Genomic DNA, 16,648 nt, shown 5'->3' on the forward strand with positions numbered 1-16,648 from the left:
GCAGAGGAGGCTGTGTTTGAGCTCTGCCATGAAACTCCCAGACTCCTTTCCCCTCTCCCCAGTGCCCTCTACCACCATACCACAGGGAAGCATAGTGGGAGGGGGCTGGGCAGAGATGTGTGGGATTCCCACATGAGCTTACAATGTGGCACATTCTCAAATAGTACTTTTAAAATACTAACTCAACAATTGTTAAGGAGTGAAGAGCTGCAAAGAAAAGAAGAAAAGAAGCACTGAATCAGTTCTGAATCAGTTTCTTTCTAAGCAAAACCAAGCCTTGCAGTAAGGGGACTCAGCCTTCATCAAAGCAAGTATACTGACCTGTTACTACATGAGCAAGCTCCTTTGGGGGTCTCTCTTTCTCTGCCAAAGCTTAACAGCCAATCTTCATTTTCTTTCTTGTTGTGCTTTAGCTTTCTGGCTATTCTCCAACACACCAAGTTCATTCCCAAGACCTTTGAATTTCCTTCTCCACCCCCACTCCAGAAGGAACAATCTTCCCACAAATGTTTACATGATTCATTCCACTTCATTCAAATTTCTGTTCAACTAATAGTTTTTAAAGAATATTCCCCTGGCCAGCTATATTCCACACATCCTTCCTGCTTTATTTTTCTTTATGTTTACTAACATTATTTGCATTTGTATTGCTTTGTTTGTTTATTGTCTTCTCCCTTTAGAGTATAAACCATAAAAGCAGGTAAATTATCTCTTTTCTTGATGGTACCAATCAGTTCCTGGCTCATATAGGCACCAATTCAAGCACTGCTTGAATAACAAATTAAACAAATGAAAGAATTAATGAATAAGTGAATTAACAACAATATTCTTCCTGAGAAGAATTAAATTCTCAGCAGTATAAATTTTCTCTATTCATTACACTTATAGGGATATAACCCTTTTGTTGATCAGAGTCCCAGGAAGGTCACCACTTGTTTCATTCCTGCAGTCACTAATTTGCACTGAGTCCACAAGGTCATAACCACCACTGCCTGTTACCTCCTTTCATGGGCTTCTCCTTTTTGCCAGGATCCAAGCACCACTTCACAAATGAGGCAAGTATGCTCAGAAAGACAAGCTAGAGTGACGTAATATTGTGAACTGTAGGAGATTATCCTCATGCTATGTTGATTTAATGACTGTGGTTGAATGGCTCTGCATAGCTATTCTCTTGAGCAAGCTTCACCTGCTATGATTACTTATCCTAGTTAACATCCTGTAGCTACTTCTGTGTTCAGAGAATAGCCACTGCTGATTGTAAACTGACCCTGGCAGGACAAGAGCCAATGACTCCATAGTCTCTGTAGTGGTCCTTAATATTTTAGGGGGACACAGAGCTCCTTTTAGAATTTATTTTTATAGATGGACAGAATGGTTTTTTAATTACTTATTTTTATGTGGTGCTGAGGATCAAATCAGGATTGAACCTAGGCAAGCACTCTTCCACTGAGATACAAACCCAGCCTCAAAATTCTCTTTTGAGAATTTAATAAAAGTTAAAATCTGATTCCTTCCCCTGCCCATTCAAAATACTTGAAATTACATACAATTTTAGATGGTTCCCAAAACATATAAAGCCCATCCATGATACCCAAAGAGAAGCCACATTAGGGTCATTTGGAAAGGACCATGTCTGGTATCTAGATTAGGACCTTTGTGGGACTGGGGAAAATGGACAGGAGCTTCATTTTCCTGGGTCTCTATTTGAGACTTCATGTCAAGAAACAAATATGGCCATTGTATACACATACAGACAATCCTATTTTAAACACACTCCAATTATGTAACCCTATTTGGGGGGTTCCTTCTGAGAGGGTCTGCTTTAGGTATTACCTGGCTTTCAATCATTTAGACTTTCTAAATTTTTCCCATTATGGTGTGATCCTTCCATAAGAGCTTTAAAAGAGCTCAGTGAAAGATGTCACTGCTGTGGCCACAGGGAGGCAGGGTAAGTCCAAAAACACAGTCTACAGCAACAGTGACCCAGGCTTTCTTCATTTGGCACAGCCATCCAGACATGGCCACAGCTTCGTTCTAGTAACCCTGCGTTTCATGCCATTAGAGGGACTCTTCTCATTAGGCACACAGTGTGTACTCTCCAGCCAATGTAGGAGACGTCTCTTCTCTGACCCCCAAGGTTAGCACATATAGTTGTTCATGTGAGGAATATTGCAATAGGGGTTGGTCTTGGGTTTTGTTTTGTTCGTTTGTTCTTGCAGAACTTGGGATTGAACCTAGGGCCTTGCATTCTGGCAAGAGCTCCAACACTGAGCTACATCCCCAGCCCTGTGGTTGGTGTTCTTATGTTTTGGTAGTTGTCAGAGAATGAGAAGAGGCCAAAGGAGAACAGGGTATAGAATAGGGTGCAGGTGGTATAAAAAAAAAAGGAAAATATATTCTTATTATATAAGAGCTAGCTAATAATTTTGTTGATGAGAGAGAAGGAAGAAAATTATATTTGTTGGACCTATTGCATGCCATTCTTAGATGCCTCTCATATTTTAATACCTCATGATAAGTAGGAAATGGGTTTTATTATCCCTACTTTGCCCAAAACCACATAGCTAACAACTTTTAAGGTACAATTAAACCTGGTGTTTCCACTAAATCCCACTGCCTTTCATAAACTCAGGAAAAGAGGGGGGAAAGCCCTTAAGAAATAATTAATAAGTGTCATTGATATTGCCCAAATGAAGCCCACAGATACCCAGGGGTGCTAATTAAATTCAGATAAGGGAGGATATATTTAAGCATAACTTCTGGACAAAGTCAGTGCTGACTTGAATGCTGAAGGAGGTGCAGGCCATGGATTGACAGAGTTAAAAAAGCACTAAGGAAGGAAGGAAGTCATGTGACAAGGAGACTAACTTAGCTAAAGCAGAAGAGTTACAGGAAAGAGTAATAAGACCAATTGTTTGATTCAATGGATGCTTGCTAAGCTTTAACTCTGTGTAAGGCACTGAGTTGGGGGAGAGGGAGAATGAAAACAAAAAGAAATAATTCCTATGCTTGAAGAGTTTAAATGAGAGAGATCATATGTGTTCTGATATAAAAATAGTACAAAGGTATAATGTAATGTGAACCATGTATATGTGAATGTAAACCAAAAGCTGTGGGAATATGACCATGGAGGTTAAATCAAGACAGACAACATGAAGAAGGTGGCATCTGAACTTGATCTTGAAGTATGATGGGAAACCAAGATCTAAATAGGTAGCAATGAGGAAGAATAGCCTAGGTCATCACAAATGAAGGGAAGGGTAATTGAGGAATAAGGAGTTGTACCAGATGGTCCAGAATGAGTAAGAGACCGCAATAATGAATATGTGCTCTATAGAAAAGGAGAGATCTGAGAAAGCATGTTTCAGAAAAACTGGGCCAGAAATCAGATCTAAGTATTAGAGAAGAAAAGAGGGAATTTGCTAAGACAGCTCAGGATCTACTGCTGTAACCTAGGTACAAGAAAATTGAGCCTGACCAGTGACGAATAAAATGGAATAGAAATTCTCCCTCTAAAGTGTCCTGGTTCACACATTAGTCTTTAGTGCAAATTAGTATGGATAATGTGAGCCTGTCCCAGAAAGATACTTACTCCCTTCAAGACTGCAAAACCTGAAGTCCAGCACTTCTATGGAAATTATGTGAGAATTTTTCCAAAGGAAGAATCTCTACTCTGTAAGTCTTCCAATAATGTATAGGCTAAGAAGTTAGAAAGAACCTCAGGAATGTTGGTGGGTGTCTAATTGCCTGGCTCATCTGAGAAATACAGCATTTCCCTTCATTCAGGGGCTGTATTCTGGATGGGTTCTTTATAAAGTTGACTTTGTCTCACCCTCTCAGAGATGCACTCTCCTTCCCAAGCTCAAGACTAATATTCTGGCCCAAGTCAGGATATTTTGGAGAAAAGAACCATGACCTCAATAATCACCAAGAAGATCAGAGGTAACACACAATCCCTGCCATTGGGACATATTCCTGAGCCTGTAGATCTTCTCTGAGCCACACTTGAAGGGGCCTGCTGCTCCTCTTCTCTGTGCTCATTTCTTTATTTTTTTATTAATATTAGTTGTCCAAAACATTATAAAGCTCTTGACATATCATATTTCATACATTTGATTCAAGTGGATTATGAACTCCCATTTTTACCCCGTATACAGATTGCAGAATCACATCGGTTACACATCCACGTTTTTACATACTGCCATACTAGTGTATGTTGTATTCTGCTGCCCTTCCTATCCTCTACTATCCCCCCTCCCCACCCCTCCCCTCCCATCTTCTCTCTCTACCCCATCTACTGTAATTCATTTCTCTGTTTTTTTCCTTTCCCCTCACTTCCTCTTATATGTAATTTTGTATAACAATGAGGGTCTCCTTCCATTTGCATGCAATTTCCCTTCTCTCTCCCTTTCCTTCCCACCTCTCGTCCCTGTTTAATGGTAATCTTCTTCTCATGCTCTTCCTCCCTGCTCTGTTCTTAGTTGCCCTCCTTATATCAAAGAAGACATTTGGCATTTGTTTTTTAGGGATTGGCTAGCTTCACTTAGCATAATCTGCTCTAATGCCATCCATTTCCTTGAAAATGCCATGATTTTGTCATTTTTTTAGTGCTGAGTAATACTCCATTGTGTATAAATGCCACATTTTTTTTATCCATTCATCTATTGAAGGGCATCTAGGTTGGTTCCACAGTCTAGCTATTGTGAATTGTGCTGCTATGAACATCGATGTAGCTGTATCCCTATAATATGCTCTTTTAAGGTCTTTGGGGAATAGTCCAAGAAGGGGAATAGCTGGGTCAAATGGTGGTTCCATTCCCAGCTTTCCCAGGAATCTCCATACTGCTTTCCAAATTGGCCACACCAATTTGCAGTCCCACCAGAAATGTACAAGTGTACCCTTTTCCCCACATCCTCGCCAGCACTTGTTGTTTGACTTCATAATGGCTGCCATTCTTACTGGAGTGAGATAGTATCTTAGGGTGGTTTTTTTTTTTTTTTGAGAGAGGAGAGAGAGAGAGAGAGAATTTTAATATTTATTTTTTAGTTTTTTTGGTGGACACAACATCTTTGTTGGTATGTGGTGCTGAGGATCGAACCCAGGCCGCACGCATGCCAGGCGAGCGTGCTACCGCTTGAGCCACATCCCCAGCCCTAGGGTGGTTTAATTTGCATTTCTCTGACTGCTAGAGATGGTGAGAATTTTTTCTTGTACTTGTTGATTGATTGTATGTCCTCCTCTGAGAAGTGTCTGTTCAGGTCCTTGGCCCATTTGTTGATTGGGTTATTTGTTTCCTTATTGTTTAACTTTTTGGGTTCTTTGTATACTCTGGATATTAGGGCTCTATCTGAAGTGTGAGGAGTAAAAATTTGTTCCCAGGATATAGCCTCTCTATTTACCTCTCTTATTGTTTCTCTTGCTAAGAAAAAACTTTTTAGTTTGAGTAAGTCCCATTTGTTGATTCTTGTTTTTATCTCTTATGCTATGGGTGTCCTATTAAGGAATTTGGAGCCCAACCCCACAATATGTAGATTAGAGCCAACTTTTTCTTCTATCAGACGCAGAGTCTCTGTTTTGATATCAAGCTCCTTGATCCATTTTGAGTTAACTTTTGTGCATGGCGAGAGAAAGGGATTCAGATTCATTTTGTTGCATATGGATTCCCAGTTTTCCCAGCACCATTTGTTGAAGATGCTTTCCTTTCTCCATTGCATGCTTTTAGCACCTTTGTCAAATATAAGATAGTTGTAATTTTGTGGATTGGTCTCTGTGTCCTCTATTCTGTACCATTGGTCCACCCGCTTGTTTTGGTACCAGAACCATGCAGTTTTTGTTACTATTGCTCTGTAGTATAGTTTGAAGTCTGTTATCTCTATACTGCCTGTTTCAGAGCAATTAGACGAAAGAAATTAAAGGCATAAAGATAGGAAAAGAAAAACTTAAATTATCACTATTTACGGATGACATGATCCTATACCTAGCAGACCCAAAAGGTTCTACAAAGAAACTACTAGAGCTAATAAATGAATTCAGAACGTGGCAGGATATAAAATCAACACGCATAAATCAAAGGCATTCCTGTACATCAGTGACAAATCTTCTGAAATGAAAATGAGGACAACCACCCCATTCACAATATCCTGAAAAAAAGTAAAATACTTGGGAATCAACCTAACAAAAGAGGTGAAAGATTTATACAATGGGGAAATGGATGGCATTAGAGCAGATTATGCTAAGTGAAGCTAGTCAATCGTTAAAAAACAAATACCAAATGACCCCTTTGATATAAGGGGAGTAAACAAGGACAGGGTAAGGACGAAGAGCTTGAGAAGAAGATTTACATTAAACATGGATGAGAAAAGGGGAGGGGAGGGGAGGGGAGGGGAGGGGGGATAGTAGAGAATAGGACAGACAGCAGAATACATCAGACACTAGAAAGGCAATATGTCAATCAATGGAAGGGTAACTGATGTGAAACAGCAATCTGTATACGGGGTAAAGTTGGGAGTTCATAACCCACTTGAATCAAACTGTGAAAGATGATGTATTAAGAACTGTGTAAAGTTTTGAACGACCAACAATAAAAAAAAAAAAAAAGATTTATACAATGAAAACTACAGAACCCTAAAGAGAGAAATAGAAGAAGATCTTAGAAGATGGAAAAATATACCCTGTTCATGGATAGGCAAAACTAACATCATCAAAATGGTGATATTACCAAAAGTTCTCTATATGTTTAATGCAATGCCAATCAAAATCCCAAAGGCATTTCTTGTAGAAATAAAGCAATCATGAAATTCATCTGGAAAAATAAAAGACCCAGAATAGCAAAAGCAATTCTCTGTGCTCATTTCGGACCAGATCCTTCCCCTTCCAGTAGACACATTCATCCTCTGGATATGCCAATACCATCAATAAGGCTATGCCAAGTCTTGCTCAGGTCAATAAGACATCCTACCTTCTTAGAGGACCTGGTTTTCATTGACCTGACCATTCTGTGTCAATTTTATAGTTTAACTATCTGAGGAAACCCCTATTTTTCTTATTTCCAGATTCTTAATAACTTACAACTGTATTTTCCCTACTATATCACCCATAGTAGGAGTTTCTAATCTTCTACCCTTTACACTTATTTTTTCTTCTCCAAAATTTTATCATTTGAACTCTAAGTAATTTTATCCTCTCTACTTCCAGAGCTCCTTTTCTTAATTCCATTTCTTTAGTTCTATAAAGAAAACTAAATGCCCTGTGTGCTTTAGTAACTACTTTACCTCACTGAAGAGAAGCCACTAAGTCATTTCCATCCTTGTTGCCCAAGTCAAAGTCCAGGCAACAACCTTGGAAAAATTAAATTACTTTTTATTTTGCCAGTGACAAAATAATATTCACATTATTTTTTTAAGGATGCTTCTCTTTATTTACAAGGAATGTTTGGCAGTGTCTTTATATTTATCATTATACTAACCTAAAACATAATAATGGTACAGATGAGACTTTGGGGAGAAATGGTCAATAATAATGTTGCTTTATAAATTCCTAAGGGCAAAAAATGTCATTTATGTCTGATGAAATGAATGAAATAATTAGTTAACTGATGAATCCCCATAATTATCCATGGAAGAGGGCAGTTTTAATCCTCTGGTCACAGAAAAATGCATTTGGTACCCGCCTTGAGCCACAGGATAAGGCATTAAATACATGAAGTCATCTAACTCTTTCCACTCCTCTCCTGTGTTGAAACCAACATGTTGGACTAAAGTCCCTTTGTTCCCTGTGGAGTCTGTCACCACTACCTACTTATCCTCAGGAATGTCGTTCTAGAAATAAACCAGCCTTCTCCCTTGGATTCCAGCTTACACAGAAGTTAATTCATTAGAGCAACTGGTTTTTCTTAGGCCTTTTATAAAAGTATTTCAGAGAGTCCCTCAGGATGAAGTCAAGGAAGTCAGGATCCTCTTCAGTTTCTTCCAGTTCTTGCCTCATTTCCTCTGTCTTTGTTTCCTCCATCACCTTATATTTGGATTTCACTAACATTCTTTATCTGCAAACCCAGACACCAATGCCAGAGATAGTGTTGCCTGAAGCTAGAAGTACACCACAAAACCTCATTACCCCACTACCCAGCATCACTCGTTCAAATCACCAGGCCAATCCCTTTTTGCCATAGCCCAGTGGTTCATATTTTTCTCTTTTTTTAATTTTTTAAAATTTGTTCTTATGACAGAAGTAATAATTATATTTTCACTATAAAATAATAGCATAAAGTCAAAATCCCCCTTATTAACTATTTAACTTACATTTCTGTATAATTTCTCTCCTTTTTATATTCTAAAATATTGTTAGACACAAGAAATTCACAACTACAATAAAATTAACAAATGTAGAAGTACGAATAGTAAAAAGGGAACATATCTCAGAGCCCTGCCCCACTTCCCCTCCCTATCTACTGTTAACAATTTGATGATAGCCTTCTAGATCTTTGTAAAGTGCACCTTACAAGTACATACATATGTATGTACTTAGGCAGATGGTTTTATGTTTGTACAAATTGAATCATATCTGTTATACAAAAACTTCATTTATTCACTTTATTTATTTACTAGCTTTCCGTGTCAGTACATTTAGTTTTACATTGTTAACAGCTGCATAATACTCCATAGTTTAAGTGTACCATGATTTATTTAAGCTTTCCCTATTGATGGACACTGGAATTGCCTCCTGTTTGGGGTTTTGATTATTTGTTATGACCACAATGATACCCTGAACATCTTCGCATATATCTCTTTGTGTACTAAGAATATTTAGGTTAGATATCTAGAAATGCAATGAATGGGTCAAAAGATAGGTACATTTGAATTTTATATTTTCAGATTTTATAATCTAAAAATTAACACTTTAACCACTATTTATTTCCCTGTCTTCTGCAGAGAGTTCTATCCTGGGAACTGACATTGAACTTCAGATTATAGACAACGATGTTATCAGCATGGAATTTTTCTTCAAAGCCTGGCTGCATAACAGTGGAACAGACCAAGAACACATCCATCTCCTTCTTCCTTCACAGTGTTTCAGCAACATTTCCAGTGCCAGGGATAATCCAAGTACACAACCCACCAAAGATATATTATATAGGTTATAAATAGTCTTATCTAGGATTAGGACTATAGTTCAGTGAATCATCAGAATACAGAATAGTTGAGGCTTAGAGATTGGATGAGGCTGTCCAGTGTTAGCACAAAGATTAAGAAGAAAACTTTTTAAAAGTAACACAGTTAGGGCTGGGGATGTGGCTCAAGCGGTAGCACGCTCACCTGGCATGCTTGTGGCCCAGGTTCGATCCTCAGCACCACATACAAACAAAGATGTTGTGTCCACCAAAAAAACTAAAAAATAAATATTAAAATTCTCTCTCTCTCTTTAAAAAAAAAAAAAGTAACACAGTTAAAAAGCTAGACCTAATTAAGCCCAGATAGTAAGAGCCAATTAGTTTAGGAGCAAAACCTTAGATACCTCAATGATAGGTCATTGGCTACACTACATAAGAACACAATCATATATTTTCTCAGTATTCTCATTTTTAATGTGGCAAACATTATTGGCACTATAATTTGAGTCATTTGATACCTCAATATCCACAGGATCTATGGTAAGAGGAAAAGAGCCAATATTAAATAGAAATCTCTCTAGGCAGGTACAAAATTGAGAAAACTAAAGCAACTCCAAAGGCAAGCCCTAGGGAGAACAACTAGTGTTCACAGACCATGTTCCCAAGGCAGTTTGGGCAATAATTGAAACTAAGAGATCAATCCTATGTTCCAGGCATGCCATCAAGGTTCTGCATATTGTTCTGGCTGATCTTGGTACTTAACTAGATAGTAAATGAGGCCATTTCTATTCTCCCGATCCCTTTGAAGGTTGGCTCAGGGACTAAGTTAGCAGGGCCTGCAATCAATACTGTCACTCTGAGCTTGGGAAAGCCAATTGCTTAGGGACCAGCTTCTAAGGGAAAGGATAAAGTGGATTGAATAGAACATTGGTAGTGGCTACAGACATCACTGAGGGTTGAAGGTTAAGTGGGATGTGATGTTTCCTGGAGCCCTTCTCACAGGCTCTGAAATGATACACTGGGGTTTCTATCTTCTCTGAGGGTTCTTTCTTGACCATTAGCAGTATATTTGAGTTTTATATTTGTTCTCTTTTCTTCATCTATAATAGAACTCTGCTCTGACCATTGTTGCTTCAGGATAGGGAAGAGCCTTTTGGAGGTATAATTAAGTAAAATTTATGATTTCCCAAGACCTTTTCTTGCTAGGGATAGTCATTAGAACTCTGCTTCCCTCCAGGTAGCTAGTGACTTTATACAGAAGCTAGTTTATAATTAACATTATTGAATTTTCTTTCTCTGCCAAGCAGTATGGTGACTTGTTTCTTTGAATTATCCCTTTTCATGTTTATAATGATGTAATGAAGCAGGTACTATTACCATATGTCATTGAATCTAAGATGCTATTGATTAGAAGATACATCACTATTTTATGTACCAGTAAGAAAGAAAACATGCCAATTAAACATGAAACAGTGTTTCCTTGTTACTTAGAAGTATTATTTTATCTTTATTGAGAGAGTTCTTTTAGATTAGAGTAGTAAGTGCTAAGAATGTCTGTCTGGCCAATGGCAATTGTAAGACAGATATAGAGATAGTGTGAGGGGGGAAATATGTCTTCAAATCAATTAAGTACAATATTATCCCTGTTTTATACATGAGAAAGCTGAGACAAAGAAATTAAATACTTTTCCATGGGTGTATAGAAAAATTAATAGCAGAGCCACCATTTGAAGCTAGACAATTCCAGGGCCCATTCTTTACCCTTAGGATCAAAATCTGTATTTCATACATCTGACCACTTGCAGCCCAGATAATCAAAATGCATATCTGTCTGCCTCCAAACCCCAAGCCTTTATCCATCACTAACCTGCCCCATGCTAGACAACTCTGAATAAAGGAGCTAGAGGTTCACTTTTCTCAATAGGAGGGTGGGGACCCTACTACAACCAATCTTTCCTCCACTGTTATGTGACATCTGCCTATAATGCTAATCAGAATTTCTGTGGCTTCCCCCACACCCTTTTTCCAATGCTTTCAACTCCAGAGTCAGAGTCATAATGTTTATATCCATCTGTAATCATGTTTCAGAATCTTCAAATCTTAAAGTACTTAGACCAAGACTTCAGTCAGTTGGTGTACTGGGGACATCATCCTTGGAGCCCAGATGTTCAGACACAGTTGGAATGAGGTTAGGGGAAATTAGGCTTCCTCTAGGGTGATGTGATCTGACTGAAATTATAAACAACCACAATAAAGATCATACTGTACTCAGCTATTATTTTTTAAACTAAAAGCATTGCCTCACATATGGAGTTGTGGACATGTGTCTTACTACAAAAAATAATAAATGAAGCAAACAAAACAAAAACTGTGAACTCTCCTACTGTAGGCTCTTAGGAGGAATGCAGAACTCATCTCTAGGAGCTTCACTTAGAGATCTTACTCTGGCAAACAGAGCATGCAGGCAGTCACAGATTAATGTCTTTTCCTGTTCTCCAGTATGGACTTTGCCACCTCTGCACCTCAGCTCTGGGTGGTGAGAAGCATGCCTGCATCTAGATCTAAGCCCTGCTAAACAGTTTTTCCAGTCTGTGTAGTCCTCAGCCCTAGCTGCAATAAGAACCACATGAGGGCAGGGCATGGTGGTGCATGCCTGTAATCCCAGTGGCTCATGAGGCAACTTAGTGAGACTCTATCTCAAAATAAAATATAAAAAAGCACTAGGGATGTTGCTCAGTGGTTAAGTACCTTGGTTTCAATCCTAGTACCCCTCCAAAAAAAAGAACCACTGGGCTGGGATTGTGGCTCAGCGGTAGAGTGCTCACCTAGCATGTAAGAGGCCCTGGGTTCTATCCTCAGCACCACATAAAAAAATAAATAAATAAAGATATTGTGTCCAACTACAACTAAAAAACAAATAAATAAATAAATGAGAACCACTACGAAACTTTATAAAAATACATACATCTGGGCTTCATCCCCAGAGATCATGATTTAATTGATCTGGTTTAGACCCAGACATCAGTATTTTTCAGAAGTTCTCTTGAAATTAGGCACAGTGGTGCACATCTGTAATCCCAGCTACTCAGGAGGCTGAGGCAGGAGGATCACAAGTTTAAGGACAGCCTCAGCAACATAGTAAGACCCTGTCTTAAGATAAAAAGTAGGTGGAAAAAGGGACTGGGGCTGTAGCTCAGTGGTAAAGTGCTTCCCTCACATGTGTGAGGCACTGGGTTCAATCCTCAGCACCACATATAAATAAATAAATATTATATATCCATCTACAATTTTAAAAATATTTTTTTAGAAAAGTGGGTGGAAATGTAGTTCAGTGGTAAAGTACCCCTGGATTCAATCCCCAGTACGGGACAGGGCAGGGCAGATTTCTCTAGGTGATTTTCATTGCAACCATCATTAAAAACTTTAGCTAGATGAACACAGCTGCCCAGTACTAAATACGAGGGACTAGAAGTGGAGAAGTCAAGCACAGAGGAAATGAGGGGAGCTGAAATCCTAGGAAAAGTCCCTCCAACTGACTTTCTGTGCTCTAGGAGATACCCGGCCAAGAGACAGCTCACCCAGAATTAATATCTATGTCTTATTCACTGGGTTCAGGATCCAGTGAACACAAGCTGTTATGTTTCAGTCCAATGGCATGAGAGATAAAGGGATTCCACGTATAAGTTGATTACCAGCTGAACCTGACATTTATATTGCCACTGTTTTTTTCCATATTATTTCTACTTTTGTTTTTACCTCACTAGTCATTTCACAATTCCTGTCAACTACCAGCCTTCTCACAAGTACTCAACATTTGTAGATTTGTAGTTGTCAATATTCAACTCAGGTATGTTCTATTGAAAACTTTTTAATATCAAGGATTCAAGCCTAATGCAATGGAATACTGAACCCTATAACATGAGGATATAACTGCTGGAGCAGAAGCAAAATACAGACAAAGAGTGTAATATCTAGATAAATAGCTCATACCCAGTCTCATCCCTCCTCAGAACTCTTGTCTGATGCTGGTTCGAGTGATGCTCCAGGGCCTAAAGTCCAATAATCAGGTTTCTTTGAAAAATTAAAAACAAGCTATTTCAAAAACTTATTCCTTCCATATCCCTGAATGTCCCTAGAAGAGCCCACAGAGAAATAGTAGCAGTCATTTGACTGCCTGACTTCTGCTTTCCTGCTCTTCCTTCTTCTGGCCTGCAATCTTGCCAAATCTTAGCCACAAGGAAGCAGCAAAGACAAAATTTCCTTCTGTGATTGCCAAAAGGCCCCTGCATGTTTGGCATCAGCTGCCTGCTCCACAGAGGACACAAATTTCTCTCAGACTGGATTACAAGCCAGATCTCTTGCTGTGAGACAGTTGCTCAGCCCACCTAGAAGTAAAACAAGTAAAAATCATGTCAGATTCAGAAAATGTGTTAACTATCATGTAAAGCAATAGAAATACTGTTTCTATTTTGCACCTGCTTTACCTTCCCAAACCAATCATGATTTCCTCTTCCCACTCTCCTGCTTCCTTCCATCCCTCCTTTGCCTGGTAGAAGTGAAATGGGTGGCAGATGTTCTTTTAATGACATAGCCCAAAGTAACTTGTGACCCACAGTCTCTCCTCCAATGCCAATTTTACTATAGTGTGCCTGAAATGTGATCTCCAAGAGCGACTTCTCAGCCCATCTCTGCTCCCTGGTACAGCTGACGGTGCCTCCAGAATGGATGACCCCAAAGGAGACCTCAGCACGCTCTACCAGATGGCTTCCCAGTCCTCAGCCTCTTGTTACAAACTCCAAGTAATCAAGTATGGTCCAAGGAATCTCCCTAATCTATGAAAATGCTATTATTACTGGTTCCATACCTAAGAAGTCCAGAGATTTAAACTACATTTTCAAGTGTCAGACAGGCAAGAAACAATTCCAAGGTAGCTGATACAAGTTTGGCATGAGAAACCAAGGTCAGGCTACTCAACACATCATGGGAAAAGAGGAGGTGGTGAAAGAAGCGCTGCTGCAGAACACTTTGAGGTCTTTATGAGAACTGGAAATCCAGAAAGTCCCTGAACACAGGAAAAGCATGATCACTAGAAAGGTGTTTAATTGTCAGTGAATGTTCATTGAATGGCTACTATATTTAGACATCAGAATAGAAATTCAATTTTCAAGGAGCAAATGGCACACAGACTCTATCCCTACCCCTCCCATTTCTCTAAGTATTAGAAATTCTAAGGCAGAATGAACAATGATGGCAAAGGCCACTTTTACTATTTCCTAGTTCCACAGATCCCATGCACAGATTCCTGAGCTTTGAGAATCTTCTGTATGCAAGATGCCACGCTAGGTACTGGCCATATAAAACTGAATAATTCATGGATCCTAATCTAAAAGGTTTCACAATGGGGTCTTAGACTTATGCTGGATTTAAGTGTATCTGGGTAGAAGTTCTAGATATCACTGAATAGTCTCTCTCTGCCATCATCTCTTTCCAGGGCTCTAAAATCTAGCGGACTCTGCGAGTCATTGACATATGGACTCCCCTTCATCCTCAGACCCACAAGCTGTTGGCAGCTGGACTGGGATGAGCTGGAGACAAATCAGCAGCATTTTCATGCTTTGTGTCACAGCCTTCTGGTGAGTATTCTGTCCACAGGTGAGAAAGAAGACAAGTACCAGCCTCTGAAAAATCGCCACAAATCCTTTCCTAATCTAGACCTGCTTCAACCTTCAAGAAGACAGGGAGGGAAGTTGGAAATACTCTGATACTTGGAATAAATATTATTTGCCTTTGTTGACTGTATGCTATAGAGAATAATTCCTGAATTTAGTTATATAATACTAAAGTTCAAAATCCCTTATTTTACAAGCTTACCATTTAAATGGCAGAGAATTTTCCACAGTAATATATTTTAAAACCTACTTCCTTCCTAACACTGTGCTGCTAAACATTATAGTTCATTTAAATGAACATCCCTTGGTCTGTACCAGATTCTGTGCTAAGCCATAGATATATATTTAATGAAGACAAAATAGACATTTTCTTTTCCTCAAGAAACTTATTCTCTAATAGAAGAGATAAATAAAGTTTTAATTGTGAGAAGCTTATAAAGGAAAAGAATAAGCTGCTATAAGAGAGCCTATCTGTGGCAGTAACATTTAAACTGAGATCTTCAAGATGAATGGAAATTAGCCAGGTGAAATGTGGTAGGAAGAACACTCAAGGCAAGGAAAGGAAGGTGTGGCTACTTGAAGACTGGAAAGTGCTAAAGGAAGGATTAAGAATGGAAAACCCATTATGCAACCAAAAAAGAAAGAAACTGTGGAAGTAACTCAGTGGTAGAGTTACTCAGTGCAAAGTCCTGGGTTTCATCCCCAGCACTATGAAGAGCTGGGGCTGGAGGATGAGGGGGAGCCATTGTGACTAAAACATAAAGGAGGGAGAGAAAGGCAATAGGTGGGGTTGAAGAAGCAAGCAGGGTCAAATCATGCAAAACTTTAGACTAAATTAAAGACTTTGGAGTTTAAGCAGAGAAAGAAATCATGAGAAATTATATCAGCTCTCTAAAACTTTAAAATATTACTTGGACAGAAATTAGAACTAAAAACTAGCAGAAGCAAGAATGGAAACAAGAAAATAAGGTAGAGAACATTGTGGCTTGGACTAGAATATTGGAAGTCAAGATGAGAAAAGTAAACAAATAGAGAAATAGAAATATCAGAACTTAGTGTAGGATTGAATGTTGGGAGTGAGGAAGAGTAAGTAATAAATAACTCCTTGATTTCTGACTTGAACAATTAGAGGTTTGTCACTCCCTGAAATGGAAATAAACACACACACACACACACACACACACAAAATGGAATACTTAGATATCAAGATAAAATAACTGCAAATAGAATCCAAAGACAGAAAAGAATGAGGATTTGAATAGTAGAAAGTAGTTGATCAGGACAGCACGGCCTTGAGTCTCTCTATCAGAAGCCAACTTCTTTTCCTGTTTCAAAGCCCAAACTCCCTTTTAGGGTCCACCCACTGAGTTCCTGTTTCCTATCTGAAGAACACCCACCTCCTGTCTTTGCAGAGCAGAGACAGCAGACCAGTTCTGATTGTCAGTGTCCAACAGCTCAGTTTACTTTGTGTGTGTGTGTGTGTGGTGCTGGGGATTGAGCCCAGGGCCTTGTACATGTGAGGCAAGCACTCTATCAACAGAGCTATATCCTCAGTCCTCAGTTTACTATTTACTCCACCCAATTCCTCAGAATCCTAGAGAAGATACATCACTTAGGAGAATTTCTCACATGTGTCTTCATTACAGTGTGTGTGTGTGTGTGTGTGTGTGTGTGTGTGTGTGTGTGTGTGTTGGTGCTGGTGATCAAACCCAGAGCCTCACACATGCTAACAAGTGTTCTACCACTGAGCTATACCCCCAGCTTCCTCAATACATTTTTATAGTATATAATATTTTAAACATACATTGGCATTTTAACACACTGCTACAGTGAATATAAATTTTATAGAAAATTATACCCTTCAGCACTTTTA

General features: G+C 38.9%; 1 protein-coding gene across 3 annotated transcripts in view; it reads left to right on the top strand.

Annotated features, from left to right (window-relative positions):
* Positions 1-16,648, top strand: part of M1ap (meiosis 1 associated protein) — a 96,590-nt gene that overhangs the window by 63,210 nt on the left and 16,732 nt on the right. For 2 of the 3 annotated variants that reach the window (XM_005329387.5, XM_040271024.2), the window contains exons 5-7: positions 8,928-9,101; positions 13,751-13,913; positions 14,598-14,739. In XM_005329387.5, the coding sequence (XP_005329444.2) occupies positions 8,928-9,101; positions 13,751-13,913; positions 14,598-14,739 (479 nt within the window). The remainder of the gene's footprint in view (positions 1-8,927; positions 9,102-13,750; positions 13,914-14,597; positions 14,740-16,648) is intronic. The other variant, XM_078028966.1, reaches the window with a different exon arrangement.

This window comes from Ictidomys tridecemlineatus, chromosome 12 (genome assembly GCF_052094955.1).
Source record: "Ictidomys tridecemlineatus isolate mIctTri1 chromosome 12, mIctTri1.hap1, whole genome shotgun sequence".
Lineage (NCBI taxonomy): Eukaryota > Metazoa > Chordata > Mammalia > Rodentia > Sciuridae > Ictidomys > Ictidomys tridecemlineatus.